At 57.7% G+C, this 19332-nt stretch overlaps 7 protein-coding genes across 7 annotated transcripts; 4 read left to right on the forward strand and 3 right to left on the reverse strand.

Moving 5' to 3' along the window:
• Positions 1–6: 6 nt before the first annotated feature.
• On the forward strand, positions 7–3872 carry N657DRAFT_640226 (uncharacterized protein). The gene is made up of 10 exons (XM_062791932.1): positions 7–496; positions 556–584; positions 633–677; positions 734–906; positions 962–2019; positions 2074–2093; positions 2148–2262; positions 2313–2332; positions 2378–2502; positions 2548–3872. The coding sequence occupies exons 1-10, from the start codon at positions 241–243 to the stop codon at positions 3743–3745; spliced, it is 3039 nt and encodes a 1012-aa protein (XP_062653347.1). The 5' UTR covers positions 7–240; the 3' UTR covers positions 3746–3872.
• A 2100-nt stretch (positions 3873–5972) lies between these two features.
• Positions 5973–7675, forward strand: N657DRAFT_652930 (uncharacterized protein; the record flags this gene model as incomplete). Its single annotated transcript, XM_062794351.1, has 2 exons — positions 5973–6281; positions 6341–7675. The coding sequence occupies 2 exons, from the start codon at positions 5973–5975 to the stop codon at positions 7673–7675; spliced, it is 1644 nt and encodes a 547-aa protein (XP_062653348.1).
• A 531-nt stretch (positions 7676–8206) lies between these two features.
• On the reverse strand, positions 8207–10803 carry N657DRAFT_640230 (amino acid permease). The gene is made up of 6 exons (XM_062791933.1): positions 10716–10803; positions 10112–10660; positions 9831–10038; positions 9573–9782; positions 9354–9516; positions 8207–9284 (listed from the first exon to the last, which is right to left on the reverse strand). Exons 2-6 carry the CDS (start codon positions 10518–10520, stop codon positions 8316–8318), a joined length of 1959 nt encoding a protein of 652 aa, XP_062653349.1. The 5' UTR covers positions 10521–10660; positions 10716–10803; the 3' UTR covers positions 8207–8315.
• A 523-nt stretch (positions 10804–11326) lies between these two features.
• On the reverse strand, positions 11327–14146 carry N657DRAFT_587679 (glycoside hydrolase family 47 protein). Its single transcript, XM_062789822.1, has 2 exons — positions 13151–14146; positions 11327–13080 (listed from the first exon to the last, which is right to left on the reverse strand). Exons 1-2 carry the CDS (start codon positions 13992–13994, stop codon positions 11543–11545), a joined length of 2382 nt encoding a protein of 793 aa, XP_062653350.1. The 5' UTR covers positions 13995–14146; the 3' UTR covers positions 11327–11542.
• A 994-nt stretch (positions 14147–15140) lies between these two features.
• Positions 15141–16141, forward strand: N657DRAFT_563855 (uncharacterized protein; the record flags this gene model as incomplete). The annotated part of the gene is made up of 3 exons (XM_062788243.1): positions 15141–15494; positions 15590–15814; positions 15974–16141. 3 exons carry the CDS (start codon positions 15141–15143, stop codon positions 16139–16141), a joined length of 747 nt encoding a protein of 248 aa, XP_062653351.1.
• Positions 15957–16728, reverse strand: N657DRAFT_640234 (uncharacterized protein). Its single transcript, XM_062791934.1, has 2 exons — positions 16565–16728; positions 15957–16508 (listed from the first exon to the last, which is right to left on the reverse strand). The coding sequence occupies exons 1-2, from the start codon at positions 16715–16717 to the stop codon at positions 16209–16211; spliced, it is 453 nt and encodes a 150-aa protein (XP_062653352.1). The 5' UTR covers positions 16718–16728; the 3' UTR covers positions 15957–16208.
• A 480-nt stretch (positions 16729–17208) lies between these two features.
• Positions 17209–18349, forward strand: N657DRAFT_610056 (actin-related protein 2/3 complex, subunit 1; the record flags this gene model as incomplete). The annotated part of the gene is made up of 2 exons (XM_062790313.1): positions 17209–18259; positions 18309–18349. The coding sequence occupies 2 exons, from the start codon at positions 17209–17211 to the stop codon at positions 18347–18349; spliced, it is 1092 nt and encodes a 363-aa protein (XP_062653353.1).
• Positions 18350–19332: the final 983 nt, after the last annotated feature.

The following is a 19332-nucleotide window of genomic DNA, read 5'->3' on the forward strand; positions in this document are numbered from 1 at the left end:
TGCAGGTTTTGAGTTTTGAATAATCTGATCTAAATAGATGGAGCATGTCGAGGCGATGACTTAGAGGTTAACAAACCGGCCCTCTTCGACAGTCGGATAAGGCACTCCTAGGTAGCCGTGCATTGCAGGCTGCAGGAGAACCGAGTGCGAGAAGCAGTACGATTTTGAGGCCGAGGACTGCTCGTGCTGGGCAGCCTTCTCTCTAGGCTCTCGCCGACAGGAAGACAAGACGGCCAAGCCATGGCCAGTCCGATTGGGTATCTCATCCATCCCGAGCATCCAACTGCTGCTCCGGATGTCACGCCCCCGGTCCACCCGGCACCGGCATTTCGAGCCCCACTCATTGCGACCCCCGAAGAACCAGTCCGCCCACACGGCCCGACATCGGCACCTCCGTCCAGTGCCAGAACCGATCCGGAACGCACAACAACCGGCCCGGCTCCTGATGGAAACCACGCCAAGACGAAGTCGCTGTACCAATGCGCCGACTGTCTGCGTGAGTACCGAATCTCCAACTTTGTTGTTGTCAAGTCGCCCGCTGACCAGCTTCCCCAGGACGCTACTCTCGCCCGGAGCATCTCCAGGTATTGTACAGTCCGTCCTGACCATTTCTTGCTGCTGATTGGAATTAGAGACACGTAGCAGCGCATACACTTGGAAAGCGCTTCACCTGTGATGTGGGTTGCCCACCGATCTTAGACTGGATCTGGTCTTTGACTAATACAAGTGACAGGTCTGCTCCAAAGCCTTTGCCAGAGCCGATCTACTCAAGCGCCACCGCGCCAACCATCAAGCTGACAGCAGCAACAAGCGCAGACGCTTCAACTCGGCCCCCTCAGCGAGCCGCGTGGCACAGGCATGCGCCCCCTGTGCGAAAGCCCGAGTGAAATGCGAAGAAATCAAACCGCACGTCTCCGTTTTTCCCGCTGCTCCCCTTCCTGATCCTGGCTAACCGTCTCAGATGCACACGCTGCAAGACACGGAGACTGACGTGCGAGGTGGCCTCCTCGGAAGACGCTGCCAGGTCCCTCGCCCACCTGTCGGGGACCCGCGCCGAGCGTCATGAGTCTACCCCTGAGTCCTGCTACTCGTTCTCATCCAGCTTGGGGCAGCGTCTGCCTCGGCCGCCGACCTCGACCCCATCCTCGTACGTTCCATCTGCCAGCCCCGAGGATAGTAAGGAGAGTATTGCAGCCCCGGCCTACCCCATGTATCAAGATGACCCCTTGCCAACCTCGGACGCATCTCCGACCCCCGGAGACCAGGCTAACGCCGACGACTTTTCGTCTTACCCTAATGATGACTTGACTTATGGGGGTCAGGACCAGCCAAGAGTCCAATTCCCCGATTTTTTGCGCGACGTCTTGTACGATCAGTCCTTCGGCAGCTCGAGACCGCCCGAAGCACAGGGGCTCTCCATGTTAGACTTCCACGATGACGCAAACATCGATTTCAGAGAGTTCGATTTCTCCCTCCTGGACCACTGGAACTTTGAGGCAAATCGTCACATGGCCGGCCCGTCAACCGACGCCGAAGAGCCCGCCGGCATAACAGAGATGCGCTCCGCGTTGAACAAGATGTGGACCGAATCCCCGTGGAAATGGACACCGGGCAAGACAGACAATTGCTACACCGAGCAGTCCAACCTGCCCCTGCCCTCCGGCGACGCACACGGTGCTCGGGATCAGAACAGCCAACTCGCAGCCGGCCGGGTGGTCAAGGACACGCTCCTGCCTTCATGCCGCGACAAGATTCTGGGTGTTGTCCTAGGCACCTGCCGTGAAAGCCACATGGTCAGCCGGGTGGCGTCTTCCTTTCCCTCGGCCAACATGCTGGACTCCTGGATCAACCTCTTTCTAGCGTCCCACTTGGGCCAGGTCTCGTCGTGGATTCACTACCCCTCATTTTCGCTCAATAGCCAGGGGACAGAATGGCTCGCCACTGCTGCTGCCGCTGGGGCCTTGTTGACGCCGGTGCCCGCTTGGCGCCGGTTTGGGCTGGCCTTGCAGGAAGCGATCCGTGAGTCTTGGCCTTTTGCGTACACTGCTCTGGTGGCTGACTGATCTGGCACAGGCATTGCTCTTCCAGAGAAAGTGAGCTTCAAGCCCTTTCGCAGTTCATCCTGGGTCAGCTAAATGATTTTTCAGTTCGAGGAGGACAACAGAACTGTTGCCGAGATTGGCAAGGTACAAACCTTGATGCTGGTCCAAGACATCGGGCTCTGGAGCGGCAACAGGCGGAAGATGGAAATCGCCGAGTGCCGTAAGGATTTCAAAAATGATTGTGTCATGTTCATAGCTAACAGAAAGTAGACTTGGCCATACCTATAGCGGTAAGTTGATCGCGTCCCTCTGGTAAGCTGTACTGACGAGCATAGATGATGCGCTACAGGGGCAAGTTCTCACGGTCCATGTATCCAGACATCGCTATCCACGCCTCGGACGAGGGTGAGGTCCTGGAAGAGAAGTGGAAAAGATGGTACCAGCTCGAATCCTGGAAGCGGTATGATGATCTCCTTCTTCAACCGGGCAGTACTGACTCCTCCAGATTGGCCTTTCACGCCTACGTCCGCGACGCCCAGATCTCCATGACACAGCTCAACAACCCATCCATGTCCTACGCCGAGCTCACCCTCCCGCTGCCATGCTCAAAGGAACTCTGGTACGCCCGATCCGCCGACGAGTTCAAAACCCGCTATCTCGAGATGTCCACTGATAAACGTTCCCCCTCTCTCGGCGACCTCTTCCGGGACGTCGGCACCCTTCACGCAACACACCGCCACCTGGACCTCCAATTCACAGTCTCCACCTACCTTCACGGCTTCTGGTCCTTGATCTGGGAGTACTGTCAGCTCGCCTCCATCCACCAGTCGCCAACTTGCACCTCAACCATCACCAGCACCACCAACAGCAACATGACCCTCCTCCTCTCCTCTCGCCGCCACGATCTTCTCAACCAACTCACCGCCTTCCACCAGCTCATCATCACCAACCCCGCTAAGACCTACGACATCCTACCAGAGTCCCACCTCCTCCTGCACGTCCTCTTCCTCAACCTGCACCTCTCGCTACCGGACATGCACCTCTTCACGGGAAAAGAAGGCGAGGACCAGGCGCGGCGCGTCTACCCTGCCCTGCAGCGTTGGGCCGCGTCCCGCGACGCGCGCCAGGCCATGTGGCATGCCGCGCAGGTACTGAGATGGGCGAGCTTGTTTCCCAGGGGCCGGCTGAGAGCGTTTTGGAGCGTGGGCGTGTGTCATGCTGCGTTGGGGATCTGGACATATGGGGTTGTGAATGGGGCTGCGAATGGGGCTGCTGTGGCACGCGGGGGCGAGATGATGGGGATAGGGCTGGATATGGGGGTGGGGATGGGAAGATATCAGCAGCAGCAGCAGCAGCAGCAACAGCAACATCGTCATCAACACCAGGAGCAGCAGGGGCAAAGGCAAGGGCCGGTGGTGTACCTTGACGGCGGGGAGGAGACGGCCGAGGTAAGGGCGTGGGTTGAGTACGCTCAGGGGCGGCCGGCTATTCGTGGGTTGGGGGCTACTGCCAACACTGGGTACGGTGACGGAAGGGGGACGGAGTGCTTGCTGGAGGACCCCAGGGCGTGCATGGAGGTTGCGCAGGAGATTTTGAAGGCCAACATTGTGGGTGTGTGGGAAACGTTGCCGCCGCTGAATGAGAATATTATTGTAGTGTTGAAGCAGCTGGAGAAGGCGGCGGGGGCGGTGGCCATGCGGTAGACGGTGGACTTGGGATGTCGTGGGCTTGGAGGGTTGTTGCGTGGATGGTGTTGTGGCTGGACTCCGGGTTCTTTATACCATGTACTGTGGAGAAAAAGATCCATGCATGCCATTGCACCTTTCATTCGACCCTTTCTTCGCTTGTCATTTCTGTTTGTGCTGGTATGTCTGCATCTCATAAGCCAATGCCCCAACACTTCCAGCACAATGATCTTACAACTCACGAAACTGCAGGGCATATTGAGTTGCTACCCAAAGCAGCCAACGGCCCTTCTTGACCGGTTCAAACTCCTCGCCGTCAGGCAAAACAAGGCCAAACTACATGGCAATGCCGTGGCCCTGGACTTTGCGAAGCGATGCGCAGAAGGTGTGAGGAGGAGGGCCGGGCGGCAGATGCTGCGTCAGGGGCAATTGAGATTGTTCTGCGGCGGCAGGCTTCTGGCGAAGACGGAGTCCCGGGTAGCCTCCATAGATAGCAAGCTACTTTCTTTCATCTCGTAATAAGGGATAGTGCTGTGCTTGACTCGTAAGGGTCTCAATGACATTTGGGGGAGATGGTGAGCTGGAGCTCGTCGTAGGTACTCGGGTGAGGATATAGCAACGAGACAGAACGTGCGAGGATGTCGTCTCGATGCCAACAAGCGTGTGCATTGTCATCAATGCAACAGAAAGAGTCGTTTCTGTGCCCGATTCAAGTCGAGCGCAGGAAGGAGGCGGCTGGCCTTTTCTAATCTAACGGCACGAAACATGGCTGTCATACTGAAGGAACGCTGATCACCAACTGGATGTGGAAACAGGAGACCGAGAGGCAACTGACTGTAGTGAGCTGCTCTGCTGTGCCCGTAAGACGTTATCTGAATGATGAAGCCCTTGAACATTGCGGCTCGTTCTTAGACCAGAACAAGGCTGAACTGAAGTTCGATACGCTGAGTCGACAGGCTGCCTTCCGAGATGAAGCGGAGCTTTTAAGAAAGGTTGGCATGTCAATACCTGGTCTGTGCATATGCAGTTGTCCTGGGCCTGATTGAGCAGGACATGGAAAGCTGGATATTGCATTGTCGGAGTTGGGCTGCGAGATGAGAGACGAGTTGTAGTAACAAAAGCCAAATTTAGCGGGACGAACCACAGGTTGGGTGCGATTGGCCGCCAGAAACTGTCAGCACGCAACTTGATGGGGTCTTATGACTTCGTCGAATTGGAACATATTGTGAATTCTAGGTTCTGATTCTTGTTTCGTTTGAGAGTTGGATTTACAGGTTGATCTGTGAGGACGGCGTGTCGGTGTCGTGTTCCTTTCAGGCGGTCGATGTCCAGGCTCGAGGCCAAGCGCTCTTTACCTTACCGGAACTAGCCTAGCGTGCTCGGTCGCTCAGACCCTTTGTGGCGTGTAGTGGGGCAGTTCTCATCTTGAAACAGAGCTGTTTGCGGGGCTGCGATCCGCAAATCAAGTCCCTGCATGGCATGTCTGCGTCCCCGTCTATGCGAGAAGCTTTTCCAAGCCTTTGTTGTTCTGGTCCAGAGTAACCATGTTTGGGTTTGTTGTCGTGTGCGACCGGCAACCGAAGTAACTATGACAGGTGTTCTAGCGTGTAGGGCCGGCCTCGGCGTAGTCGGTGATGTCTGCTGCTGACTCCGAACAGATATATGACCGAGGGGAGGTACTGTATTGTACACAGCCATGCGCCGTAATAACGATATGAGTCGAGAAGAACAACGAATAGTATCTCCTCCAAAGAAAGATCACCCTCCGCATACCTGAGGTAAGGCATAGAGCAGCCCACGGAGGCTCGCAGGAGTGCAGCCTGAGTCTCGACAGCGCTTCCCACCTGGAGGCATCGTAGAAGTTAAATTGGTGCATGTAAACAACCTGGAAGCCACCGGACCCATGTGTTCTCATCCACGGAGTACTTGCACAAGTACGCAGAAGAATGTTTGTTTGTTCGGGAAGCACTAACTGAGCGCAAGACGGCACCTGGCTTGCCAAGCCAGATTCATCGTGTTTACCCCTTCCCCATGCATTCCTGGTCAACTTGTCATCCCGTTATTTCCATTTCTTATGCGACTCTGGAGGACCCGCAGCGCTCCTTCTCGTCAACCTCTCTCGCGTTTTCTCTTCTTTACACTTTCGTCCGAGACTGTAGTTGAGGTAAACATCTGGGCAGAGCCTAGTTCAGTTGTATTGGTGGTTTGTATTCAAGCTCGAGAGCCGCCCGCAACACTTCTCGCCATGGCGCTGCAGGCTGCATACAAGCAGTTTCTGGCTTCGCCAAGCTCGTCGGCCCTCGCTGAAAACGCGTCGCTGCACTACGTGACGACTACCACAAGCTTCTCGGGCGCGACCGGCATCATCAAGCACCTCGCCTCTGTGCGGAACAAGATCAAGAAGAAGAAGGAAGATGCCTTGTTCGCCATCGAGAACCAGCATGCGCTGGCCCTCGAAGTGGACACTACCCTCGAGTTTGTCACCAGCGGCGGCCCCTACCTCCCCGGCTTGGACGACAACTTCCTGGCGGATCGCACCGTCTACCTTGCAGTAGTGAGTCGCAGAGCAGACCCGGGACCATTGCCAGTTTCACTAACACGCGTTCTATGTAGACCCACATCGTCACGTTCGACCGCGACGGCAAGATCGCACAGATTCGGCAGAGCTGGGACCAGGGTTCGCTTCTCAAGCAGGTCGAGGTGATTGGCAGGTCCGGCCAGAACTGGCCGATCCGCGACAGCAAGGACCAGATAAGCCTCATTGCAAAATCCGTCAAGGGTGACGGTGTTGCGCCCACTCCGACCGAGTCCCTCGCCGCACGCTCTCGGAGCTCGACCAACGCCATGCGCGACCCGCATGCCTCTCTCGATCTGTTCGCATCACGCGAGGAACTCGAGGATGCACCCTCCAACATCGTCTCGCCCTATGCTGGCAGAAGACCGCGCCAGCGGGACTTCAGCGAGATTCTGGGCGATGAGCCCCTGGAGGATCTCAGCTCACCCAGCAATGGCCGTGAGCGCTCGCAGTCTCCCAGCAAAGTTGTTGCACCCAAGATTGGCGCGGGGAAACACTTCCAGCCCATGCGCCTGTTTGATCGGGACGACAAGGAGGCCGATGCCGACACGCCCGAGCGCAAGCAGTCGATTGGTCGTGTCGTGCGTCCGGACCCAAAGAAGTTTCAGCATTTTGAACTTGACGATGGCTCCGAGGCTCCGCCTCCCGCACCAAAGCCTGCTCCGGATAGGAAGAGCAAGCATGATAGCAGCTGGTCGTTCGAGGACTTTACGACGCCGCAGAAGCCCGTGGCCAGCCGCGGCATGCACAAGGCTCGCGACATACGTCATTGGAACGCAGACAATGAATTGCTGGAGAACACGCCCGCTCCGAATCCGCATGTAATCAAGCCTCGCCGCGACGCCGAGGCGCACTTTGAACTGCAGGATGACGGCCCGATGCGCGAGGACCCACGCAATGCTAACCGGCCGCCCCGAGGCACCGCCCATAACGAGGGGCTGCACCTGTATGACAACAGGCTACACGATGAAGACGCCACTGGCTCGCCTGGCCCGGGCCCCCTGGGCAACATCACCAACGTCAAAGGCCGGCACAAGGATTTCGATCCCCACTTCAGCATGACTGACGACTCGCCGCACCATGACAGCGGCAGCGAACCCGCGAAGGTGCCTGAGGATCGCAAGAAGGCGGTCCGCATGATGGAGAGCAACTGGTCAAACTACGATACCTCGCCCGTGTCCCGCAAGGAGAACGACAACCCCAACGCCAAGCGGAGCGGTGACGATCGCGGCATTGTGATTGCCGGCGACGGCATGGGCAGCAAGAAGGGCACCAGCCGCGGCTGGCTGCACGGTGAGGATGATGAGCCGGCGGCTTACAAGGGCAAGACCCGTGGCCCCCCGACGAAGTCCGATAATTTCTGGGACTTCTAAGGCGGTCCGTCCGATCAGGGATTGCTAGTCGCGCTGATGATTGACGTTTTATGCGCTGTACAACGTTCATGACAAGAACACATCTCATACGCACTTACCCACTCTGCGGGGGTTTCTTTTCGTTTTCGCTTTGGACCTTGTCTGTTCCCAGTTGTTAGACTTCACGCTGGCGGACAACCTCTTGTTGGGCTATCAGGCTGTACGTATCTGGTTTGTTGGGATTAGAATTAGGATTTGGTTTATCAAAATTACTCAGGCTTGTTCTGATAGCAAGCACGCAGGGGCGATTCTATACCTTTCTAGATGCTCTCCTTTGCGACATGTCCACTCCATCCACAACCCATTCATAGGGGCGTAAGCCCAGTCCGCTCCCGGCCCCTTGATGTTGGAAGAGTATTTTGGACCGATCCAAGGTCCGACTCGCTCCTGATCTCTCAAGCCGATAACCAGGTTGCCCTTTTGCGTTTGGCCACACGACTATTTTGTACTTGAACTGCCAAAGTCACTGCACCGTAACGCCAGCCCAAGATAACGCCCTGGTATCTTCGCAACAACCTCCGAACCATGACTCCCATGGCACGGCAATGCACATAAACGACACCCTATATACACCCCTTCAAAACAACAACAGGAGCAGGACTCAGCAGAGAAATTTATAAACCCGCTTCCACCACGGCATTCCCCGCTCTTCGTCGATTTCCCTGGATATCAAAATCGGCAGGTTGAAATCCCTCCTCCCCGTATCCACATCCATCTCCTCCACCTTGACCGCCGCGGTACGATACCACAGTTTATACCCTACATAACACGCAAGCACTATCGGCGCGCACAGATACTCCAAGAAGAAGTTTTGCGCCACGTCCCGCGGCGACTCAATCGCTCCCAACCCCGTGCCTCCGCCAGTCCCCTCGTCGCCCATAACTTGCCCCTTCGACGAACCATGCGAATGCGGAACAGGCCACGCGGCCGTCCAAAACTGCGCCACGAGCACCAACACATTGAGCATTAAGCCGACCCACGAACCCGCCACGCCAACCTGCGACCGAAACGCCAGCTCGCCCAATCCCCTCCCTTTGAACCTCCACGCTTTGCGAAACCGGATATGCGCTAGACAGATCGAACCCCAGGTGAACACGGACGACAGGCCCGAGACGGCGAGCAGCCAGTTGAGCACATCGCTCTGCTGTTCCTCGAGCTCGGCCAGATAGCCCAGCAGCCCGACGAGCGCGGCCACGAGGATGGCGACCAGCGGCCGGCCGCGGCGGTCCACGTAGCCCAGGATGCGGGGCGCCTGGCGCTGGTCCGCCAGCGCGGCCAACGTGCGCGACGAGCCGAACACGGCGCTGTTGCCGACGGATATGACGGCTACTAGAATCACGCTGTTCATAACGCCGGGCAGGATGGCGATGCCCGCGGACTCGATGGCGATGACGAAGGGGGAGGCCGAGGCGTCGGCGGCGGATTTGGCGCCAAGGAGCCGGGGGTGGTTGTGCGGGACTAGCAGGCCGATGAGGGTTAGGGAGACAATGTAGAAGAGGGTGATGCGCCAGAACACTTGTTTAATGGCCGTGGGTAGGGAGCGGCGCGGATTGGCGGTTTCGGCTGCGGCCTGGAGGTAGATACAGGTAAGATTAGAGGGTCGTTCTTGATTTGAGAAAGAATAGGGAGAGCGGCGTACGAGACCAACGAGCTCGGTACCGGTGAAGGCGAAGGCGGCGGTCACGAAGACAGCACATAGGCCTTTGAAGCCGTTGTTAAAGGCGCCAGGGTTGTGCCAATAGCGACCGCCAATGTAACCGTCGTCGGGAAAGCCGCCGATGTTAATAACTATGCCGAGAAGGCTACAGTCGTTGTGAGCGATGGGCAGGGGGGATGGAAGGGGGGTTGGCTGGCGTACATGAAGCCAATGACGGCGGTAATCTTGACGATGGCAAATACGAATTCGGCTTCGCCGTAGCCTTTGACACCGAAGAGGTTGATGACGACAATCGTGAAGAGGAAGATGGTGATAAAGATGGATTGGTTCAGGCCGCTGTTCCAATAGCCGACTGTGATGGAGGCGGCGATAATCTCGAGCGGCAACACTACGAGCCACTGCAAAGCATAGCTGGAATTGTCAATATCAATTTGAGACATGGCGTCAGAGGCGACTCACTTCCAGCCCATAGCGAACCCCCATGCCGGGTCAAGGAACCGTGTTGAGTAGGCCGAAAAGGAGCCAGCGACGGGGAAGGTGACGGCGAGTTCGCCCAGGGCTTGGATGGTGCAGTACAGCATGCAGCCCACGAACAGATACGCAATAAGAACCGAGGCCGGGCCTCCAGTGTTGAGCGCCTTTCCAGACGCGACAAACAGCCCGGTGCCTTGCGCGAACATGTCAGTCGAGGTCTGTCCATCCCAGGTCATCCACGACCACCCGAGCCAAAGACTACCCACCAATGGACCCCCCAATAGCAATCATCTGCAGATGCCGCCCCTTGAGCTCGCGGGACAGCAGCGTATTCGCCGTTCCAACAGTTGCAGCGTGCAAGTCAAAGTAGTGACCGCCGCGGTTCCGGGACCTTTGCAAAGACTGCGAGTCATCGGACCGGCGGGCCATCATGGACGCCCGGTTCCGGTCCTCGGTCGAATTCAAGACGGAGGCGGGCGTCACATGGAGGCCGGGGTCTCGGCGGAATGAGTCCAGCCAGCGACGAACAGGGTGCTGGTCAGTGTTGCTGCTGCTGTTATCGTGGTTGTTGTAAGGGTGAGAGGATGTGCCCTGGATGCTGGGGAGGCTGCCCAAGGTGAATGAATCCTCCTTTGGCCGGATATCGGCCATCTGGACATCGCGGGAGGGGCCCATGCTCCCGGGCGACGTTGGGGCTGGTGATGCGAGACGACTGTATGCTGCCGGCTTTGCCGCTTGGGTATCATAGAGTCCCGGTTTGGCGTTTTTCCTGGGCGCTCACTCGGATCTCTTCGGTGCGAACTTACCGCCTAGAGCTGTGGGCCCTTCCCAGTCAGCAAGCCGGACAATGTTGAGGTTGCCGAGAGATACCTAAGTTGGTGCCGTCAGCTACTGGCGAGAGCCCGAGTTTGCCGTCATGAGCGAATTGCTAGATTTGAACGATCAGCAAAAGCCCAGCAGCTTGCGGCAGCAGGCCTCCACTCCACCCTGACGTCTCATGCTCGTGTCGACTGTGTTGATCTGCAAAGATCATCGGGTCGTGCTGTGAAGGGAAGTCTGCGCGCCACAAGAACGCATCGACCCCAAAGATAATTCCATCGACACAGCCGTCACTTCGCCCAGAACCGGGAATCCGCTTATCAGCGGGCGCCGATTCCTCAATCCATCTCTCGGGCCCCATCGGCACTACTACACGTACGTTGTAGCGCACCTGCTGGATTGGAGTATGCCCGCTGAATGCCCGGGGATGAAATCAGGGTTATCGGAGGCTTGGCAACCCCTTAGCACGTGGGTTTTATCTTCTACGTGTGGAGCCGGACGGGGTTTCCAGCTTGCCCTCTGGTCACTAACAACAAGCCTCGACGGAGGGAGTCAGGTTTCACTTCGGTCACGCAATGCTGGCTCAGGACGGCGCATCAGCACAGTGTCCCTCGTCTTCGGCAGTAGGTGCGATTGCCGAATCAAACACGAGACGAATTGTAGTCTGCTCGAACCCATGAAACCGAGCGCGCGGGAAAAGCAATCAGGCAGCGGCCCGCGCCGAGCGAAAGACATGAGATTGTCTCGGATCCCAAAGCGTGGGGTGATCCCCTCGAGGCACGCGACACCAAGCCACGCCTGTGCGGCACATCCCGGTTCGGGCTCCTAAACGCTGCAAAGCTTTTGTACAGTAAGATTATATAAACTCATATTTCACATCACTCATCGCCCCGTTGAATACCCTTTCCAACCACCTTCCCCTCGGCGTCCCTCGGTTTTCTTTTCCAACCCGTCGAGAACAAGGGCCCCATGTCAAACCGGGGCAGCGGATGTGCCTCGGTATTCAACACAATCCTATCTAGCGGCAGCAAATCGTCGGGCGAAAACAGCAAATAAAAGTACTTGAGCGTCTCGGCCAGCCAGAAGCTCTCCATGTTGTCCCTCGTGATGGGCGGGATCTTGTTCGCATTCGTCAGGCTGGTAAACCCGCCGCCGTCGGCGACCGCCGTGTAGTTGACAAAGCTTTTGAACATCTCCCACCCCCACTCGCGGTACTTGGTCTCGCCCGTGATGCGCCACATGTAGAACAAGCTCTCAACCGTCTCGGGCCGCTGCAGGTTGTGGCTGTCCATAGACTTGACGTCAAAGTCCTTGCGCCACTCAGCGTCGGGCGACGGGTCGAACTCGGCCGGGGCGTTGTGCGGTGCCGATTCCGGGAGCGGTGGCTTTGCAATGTTGAAGTAGGTGATTTCGGCCGCGAGCCCCGTCGCCATCCACTTGTACATGCCCCAGCATGTGTGCATCAACTCGCGGGCCAGCTGCATGTCAGCCTCGTCTTGCTTGGTCCAGGTCGGGAGTTTCTTGGCTTCTTGCTCCGTGAGCCCGCCCGTCGCTGCCAGTGCGATGGTCCCCGGCATGAAGCAGACGAGATGGTCCATCTTGGGCGAGAGATCGCCGCCCAGACCGCTCGGTCGCTCGCCGATGATGGTGAACCGGGAAGGTTCCGTGTAGGTGATCAGGTGTTTCCTCACGCCCTGTAGCGCCTCCCGCCACATTTCCAAATATACGGGCTCCTTCTTGTTCGTTTGCAGGTATTGCTTGATCAGGTATTCATAGTACGAGTCGCCGCGGCTGCCGAGCCGAATGTTCTCCCCGTGGAACTTGCCTGTCGTGGCGAAGATATAAATGGGCACCAGGCCATCCTTGGCGCCGTTGTCATCTACCAGCTTCATGACCCTCTCTGCCTTGTCCCAGAATTCTTTCTCGCCTGTGAGTTTGGCGAGATACTTGAACTCGAGCTGCAGTGTGGTCGTTTCGGCGGTTGATGACGCTCCCAAATCAGCGTGCGATACAATGCCCTTGTACTTGGCCAGGTTGACGCTAGCATATGGCACCCCAGAAGGCGAGTCAAATGCCGCCATCAGCCTGTCCGCTAGATCCTTTGCCTTTTCCAGGTACAAATCCTCCCCCGGTTTCCCCGGGTCATCGTCCGGTATTGGCGCCAGATTAGGGTACTCCGTCGAAAGGTAATGCGCCGACAGCAGCCCGCCCAGCATCCGGATGGTCGTCTCAAACGTGTTGACGTCCTGGTCCTGGTCCCAGGTCAGCGACTTCGCCAGCCACTCCCGCGCTTGTGTCAGCCGGCTGGTCATGTTCATCAGCATCAGCGTGTCGAGCGAGTCGATGATGATCCAGCCGAGCCCCTTAGGTGCCATCTGCTTCCCCTTCTTCGACTCGGGGTGGAACTCATCGTAGCCTGCAAGCCCGTCAGCCCAACCCACCAAACCGCCCATATCAACCCCCACTCTAGGACAGGACAAACCCACCCCATGCATATCTCTCATACGCATCCCAACTCAACTCCATAGCTTCCACCACCCTCTCCCTCCGTTTCAACCAGTCCACGCGGGCCCCTTTTCTCCCCACTTCCCCCTCCTGCCTCAACCACCCCCAATCTCCCAGCCTACTCACCGCCGCCTCCCGATGATGCCCCGCAAACAACCCCGTCCACCACACCAACCCGACCAGCACCAACACTAAGAACCCACACGTCCGCTTCCACCGGGACACCGGCCTGCTCCAGGCTGACTGCCCGCCGCCCCGCCTAGGCGGGTACATGTACGGCTTGTCCTTGTACATGGGCAGGCCCGCGCGGCTGCTGCTGCGCGGCGAGATGAAGTCCTGCACGCCGTTTAGGACCGAAGAGGCGGCTGTGCCGGTGCCGGTGGTTCGTTGGCGCGAGGAGGAAGAGGAGGCTGCGGCCCAGAGGTGGTCTTCGAGTTGGCGTTGGGGGTTGGTAAAGGAGGGGACATTTTTTGGGATGGTGAAGGACATGTCCTTTTTGTTTTGCTGTTGTTTTTGTTGTTGTTGAGGTTGCTTCTCTGGGTTCGGGGATTGGGCTTTTTCGAGGTCGGTATTGAGGTTGACGTCGAGGGCGGCGGCGGTTGCTTCGGTGAGGGCCTGCTGCGCGGACTGGAGGACCTCGCCTGCCTTGTCGCGGATGTCAGCGGCTGCCGATTGGGTTGCGGTGGCGGCGGTGCGGATGATGTGTTGCAGCGGCGAGAGGGCTTTGCTGTTTGCCGTGTTGTAGCTTCGGTTGCTCTTCCAAGTGGCGATTGGGGTCCGGTTCAAGCTGCCAGTGCGGATGTTGAAGGGGTCGCGAACGTTCATCGGGATGCTGCGGCAGTCGGCAGGCAAGGCATGGCCGAGGCGCTCACCGCTGGCGGATGGCTGGGAAGTCAGAGCTACCAATGCCCCGTCTTGCGGATGAAATGTGTTCAAAATATCATGGGTAAAGAGGCCACTGTATCAATACTCCGTAGGCGATGGCTATGGACGGCCCGGCAGTGTGGAACCCATGCATCTGACCCAAAAAAGCTGTGCCGATTCCGACCGAGCGAACCTCATGCTGAAACGCACGGGCCATCCAACTTAGACCCCTCCAGAAAAGGTCCCTTTTCGGAAATTGAAGGGCACAGACACTCCGTGCAGAAGGTCAAACCACCGCTTCTTCTCTTCCTGCCAGATACCTTAAGCCACCCATTTTGATGGCTGCGAGGACGAGGAGCGAACCGCCAACCCACGAACGCGCTGGGAGAGAAGGAGGGACTTCTCGGCCAGTCCAGGAGCACCAGAAGAGGGACACATTGCACCCCACAGGTCCCCAATAGGCTTTGTTTTGATTACACTTTCCGTTTTTCCACACGATGGCTGCGGGATTTTGACCAACTGTTGGCGAACAGTGTTTGATATCGCTTGACATGTGTCGGGTGCATGATTTGGTCTCAACGATGGCGGTCTGGCGAGCCATCTTTACTTGAGCGCACTCTCAAATCATCTTAGAATGAAGATTGGACGGAGGTCTTGGGAGTCAAGATTGTGAGCCTCTGGAGCCGGCCTCGAAGACTGCTGCCCCTTGACCTCGATTACCCCGGCCATGCTATTGTCGGTGCCATATGGTCCGTGCAGACCTCGTCGGACGATCGCTCTAGCCACCATATGCAACTTCCGGCACAAGTACCCCTAGTGCGCACATACCGAGATCTTCCATGGAAGCGGGGTGTTCCAGAACCTAGGAATTCCTTCTCATCCATCTCATGTGAACCTCGGGTTTCTTGAATAGGCCGACGTTTTGGGACCCAGGCTGCGAGCGTATACTAGACGGAGTAACTCGATTTATTCCAGTTTCACACCAGTAACACAGCGCATAACACCCAAAACCGGCGCTTGGAGATACATCCCACCGCATCAGTCTTACTCTCAACTCACCCCAACCCTCTCCACCCACAAGCCTACCAATCCTCCCACTAACGCACAATGGAACCCCCGTCCGACTTCCGGGCCTACCCCTTCCTGACCCCAGAAGAGTTCACCGAAGCCTGCCATCACCTCGACCGGCGCTACTGCCAGGCGACGCTCGGCCCGCTGCGCAGACAGTGGAAACTACGCGTGGGTACGGCGCTCAACGCCACCGCCGCGTTCACCCTTGGCCCGGAGTACAGCACCTACCTGCAGATAATCCGACCGCTGGAGGGCGAGTTGGACGATGGTGGGCTGACGGGCGTCTTGGATGAGTTTTCTTTTGATGGTGGGGATGGGAATGGGATGGAGCTGGGGGAGCGCGAACGGGATAGGGAGATGGTTGAGGCGGAGGAAGCGGATCAGCAGGAGGTAGGTTTCACCGCTCCCCATCTTATAAAGACAATTCATGTATGCGAGTTTGATAAAGAGCCTTACACGGACCCAAACAAAAGACCGTTGTCCAGCACCCGCAGAAACACGACCCCTTCCGAGCGGGATATGTTAGATATGAGATCCACCTGCACCCGGTCTACCAGGCCCCCTGTCTGTGGTTCAGCCTGCACGATCTGCCGGCCGGCGAGCAGGAGCAGGCGCTGCACATCGACACGGTCTTCCGGCGGCTTGTACCGGAGCAGTTCAAGGCGGGCTTGCGAGCGAGCGTTGGGAGGATCGGGGGTATTTCAGTCGACGTACGTCTCCCCACCGGCCCAACTGCTTTTGTCCTTCCGACTTCCTTTTGAGAATTCGCCATTACTTGCATTATTTTGGGGAGATGCTAGATTGGTGGTTAACCGGGATGCTTTCTGTATGGCGGTCTAGACTAACACGAACCATCTTATATCCTGCAGCACCACCCAGTTACAGGCGTCCCCTGCTTCTTTGTCCATCCCTGCCTCCTTGGTGAGGCCATGGAGCGGTTTGACTGCTCCAAGGAGAACTACCTGATGGTGTGGCTCGGCCTGGTGGGAGGCTGTGTCGGGCTGTGGGTACCGGCAGAGATGGTGCTCAAATCGTGAAGCGGGAGGGGTTGGCCGCAGGCCCCATCATTCAACCTTGATCGCCTCTGGATGACAGCACGGGGTATCATTCTTCGTCGCTTTCCTCCTCCATCGCCACATCCTGGTCGCTTTCTTCCTCTTCTTCCTCCTCGCGCGGCCGCTTTACACCCCTGCTCTCGGGGGTGCCGGCGTCGGCCATGGCGTGGTCCGCGCCTGGCGGCTTCGACGAGGGAGCAGGGGCTGCTGGGGCCGCGCCGGGTACGGGGGCGTTGAAGATGCTCTGCTGGAGGTCGGTTACCTCGACGCGGGCGGCGGCTGTGGGTATCTTGAAGGTGCCGTCGAGCTTGGCGATGATGTTGGATTTGCCCTTGGCGTAGGAGATTTTCTGCCCACGGTAATCAGCAAACCTGCGACGGCGTACTAGGTTGAGAAGAAGCTCACCATCTGACGACCAAAGAACTCAAAGCCGTCTAACGCGCGCATCGCCTGTGTCGCCGTCTGGATGTCCTTGTACACGATGTGCGCCTGACCGCGCATCTTCATCGTCTTGAGAGCCACAACGTCTAGCACCGCTCCGTAAGTCGAGAAGAGCATGTATAACGCCGTTCGCAAGTCTTCCTTTTGAATCTTGGCTGAGGGGAGGTTTGAGACGTAGAGGGTCTGGCTGGGCGGCACCGCGGCGACCTTTGCGGGGAGGCCCGCTGGCGGAACACGTGTGGCCATTGTCTTACTCAGTTGTTCCAATTTCAATAGATCGTGTCACTGGGCGATATGAAGCGCGGAATTCCGCCAGAGATGGTCGTGTGCGGTCGCCTTGCTAGTCGCCTGTACCTCGTCTGGGATTCGCTGAAACTAAAAATTGGCCCCAGCTGGAGGCTGAGACTCAAACCCCACACCATGGCGTAGATATAGAGACAGGAGCTAAACCCCACCATTCAGACCCACGTTGTCAACGTCAGCGGATACTCCCAGGTGTCCTTCATTTTGCAACATTGCTCCTATGATCACTAACTCGGGCCCTCCAGCAAACAACCGACAGCGGTAGTAGAGAGCTACTCCTACCGCAATCAATAGAATTTGACAAAATGGCGGCGCCCGAAGTTCACCACCTTTTTCACAACCCGATTGCCGACCACTCGTTCTCGGCGGACCACAAGACGCTGGCCGTTGCGCGCGATACCGCCGTCGAACTCTACGCCAAGGTTGGCAATGTCTTCAAGCTGAAGGACGAGCTCAAGGGCCACGACAAGACCGTTACCAGCATCGACATTGCTCCCAACTCTGGACGCATCGTGTCGTGCTCACAGGACCGGAACGCCCTCGTCTGGGAGCCCACCCCGCAGGGCTACAAACCGACCCTCGTCCTGCTGCGTATCAACCGCGCCGCCACCTTTGTCCGCTGGTCGCCCTCCGAGACCAAGTTCGCCGTTGGTTCCGGAGACCGCCTCATTGCCGTTTGCTATTTTGAGGAGGAGAACGACTGGTGGGTCTCGAAACACCTCAAGAAGCCCATCCGTAGCACCATCACCACGGTCGCTTGGCACCCCAACTCGGTGCTTCTCGCCGCCGGCTCGACCGATGCCCACGCCCGCGTCTTCTCTAGCTTCATCAAAGGCGTCGATGCCCGGCCAGAGCCTACCGCTTGGGGCGAGCGGCTCCCCTTCAACACCGTCTGCGGCGAGTACATGAACAACTCGGCCGGATGGGTGCACTCGGTCGCCTTCTCCCCCAGTGGCGATGCACTCGCCTTTGCCGCCCACGACAGCAGCATCACGGTCGTCTACCCGAGCGCCCCCGAGCAGCCGCCTAAGGCGGTCATCAGCATCAACACGCAGCTGCTGCCCTTTATGAGCCTGATCTGGAACGGCGAGGCCGAGATCATCGCTGCCGGGTACGACTGCGAGGCGTTCCGCTTTAGGGGCGGCATCGACGGCTGGCAGCTGAGCGGTGCTGTAGAAACCAAGGGGCGGCCTGGCCTGGGCGACCAGCGTGAGGAGTCCGCGCTGAACATGTTCCGGCAGATGGATCTCAAGGGCAAGGTCAAAGACGACACCCAGCTGAAGACGGTTCATCAGAACACTATCACCATGATTCGGCCGTATGAGGCATCCGGAGATGCCGTGAAGAAGTTCAGCTGTAAGTCCCCGTTCCCTTTCATAGGTTTCAGGCACCTGACTAGATCCAGCGAGCGGTGTGGATGGGCGCATTGTCATCTGGACCGTCTAGATGTACTTAGAAACTGCTGCCTTGAATGTCTGAGACATGATTTTGAACTCCCTTTGTGGTCTGAGTGAATCAGGAACCATGGCGGGGGATCCTATCGATTTCTACGATTTGCCCAAGCCCCTCCCACACCTTGTCCGCGTAGATATAAGAAGAGGGAGGCACTTCCAAGTTCGACACTTGCATCATCGGCCGTCTTCCAGTACAGCGCATTTACGGAGCCGTCAGATAGGCCAAAGCTTGATTGTTTCTGCGACACTCCGATAGCCATGGACTAAACTGGGATCCGAGACGGCCTTCGACACCAGCTTCCTATGTCACTGCCAACATGGAGCTGACTGGCCAAAACCATCCTCAGCCAGATATCAATCAATTAAACTTGAGCCCAGTCACATGGCAGGGTTGCGGCCTAGATGCTGGTGCCTCCCCGTCGCACGCCACCACACCGGCTGACGACACAGAAAGGCCAGTCGGTTCTCACCTCGCCATTGTGCACTGCCTGCAGCATGAACTCGAAAGCTGGCCCAAAAAGACCCCAAGGGCGGTTCTGCGAGTTGCGATAGAGTCGTCCCGCCGGAGATTGCTAGATCGACTCGAGGGTCTTCTTGGTCTTGAGCGCGCCGCCCCAAGCCGATGAGCTGCCACAACCCATCATCAGTCCGCCTTTCTCCGCGGTCGCAAAGCCTGAGTGTCAAAGTCAAACTCAAACCCCACCGACCCTCCTCTCATCAATCACCGGAATCGCACAAACCCAGGAGGTCTTCTCCGGGCCGGTGGCCCAGCGGACCATGCCCGCCAACCATCCACCGCGCACTACAGCTGAAGGCTGGTGATTGATCCCGGTTCAGAAACAACCACCCTGCAAGCCACGCCCTCTTTCGCCGTCAGGCAGCCCATCCCTGTGCCCAGAACTCCCCGTGCCCGATGTCGCATGGCCTAGCTACGTCCAACAAACCCATGATCGAGCACTGGCAGCCCCTGATCTT

Source organism: Parathielavia appendiculata, assembly GCF_033297405.1.
Source record: "Parathielavia appendiculata strain CBS 731.68 unplaced genomic scaffold N657scaffold_1, whole genome shotgun sequence".
In the NCBI taxonomy this organism is placed as follows: domain Eukaryota; kingdom Fungi; phylum Ascomycota; class Sordariomycetes; order Sordariales; family Chaetomiaceae; genus Parathielavia; species Parathielavia appendiculata.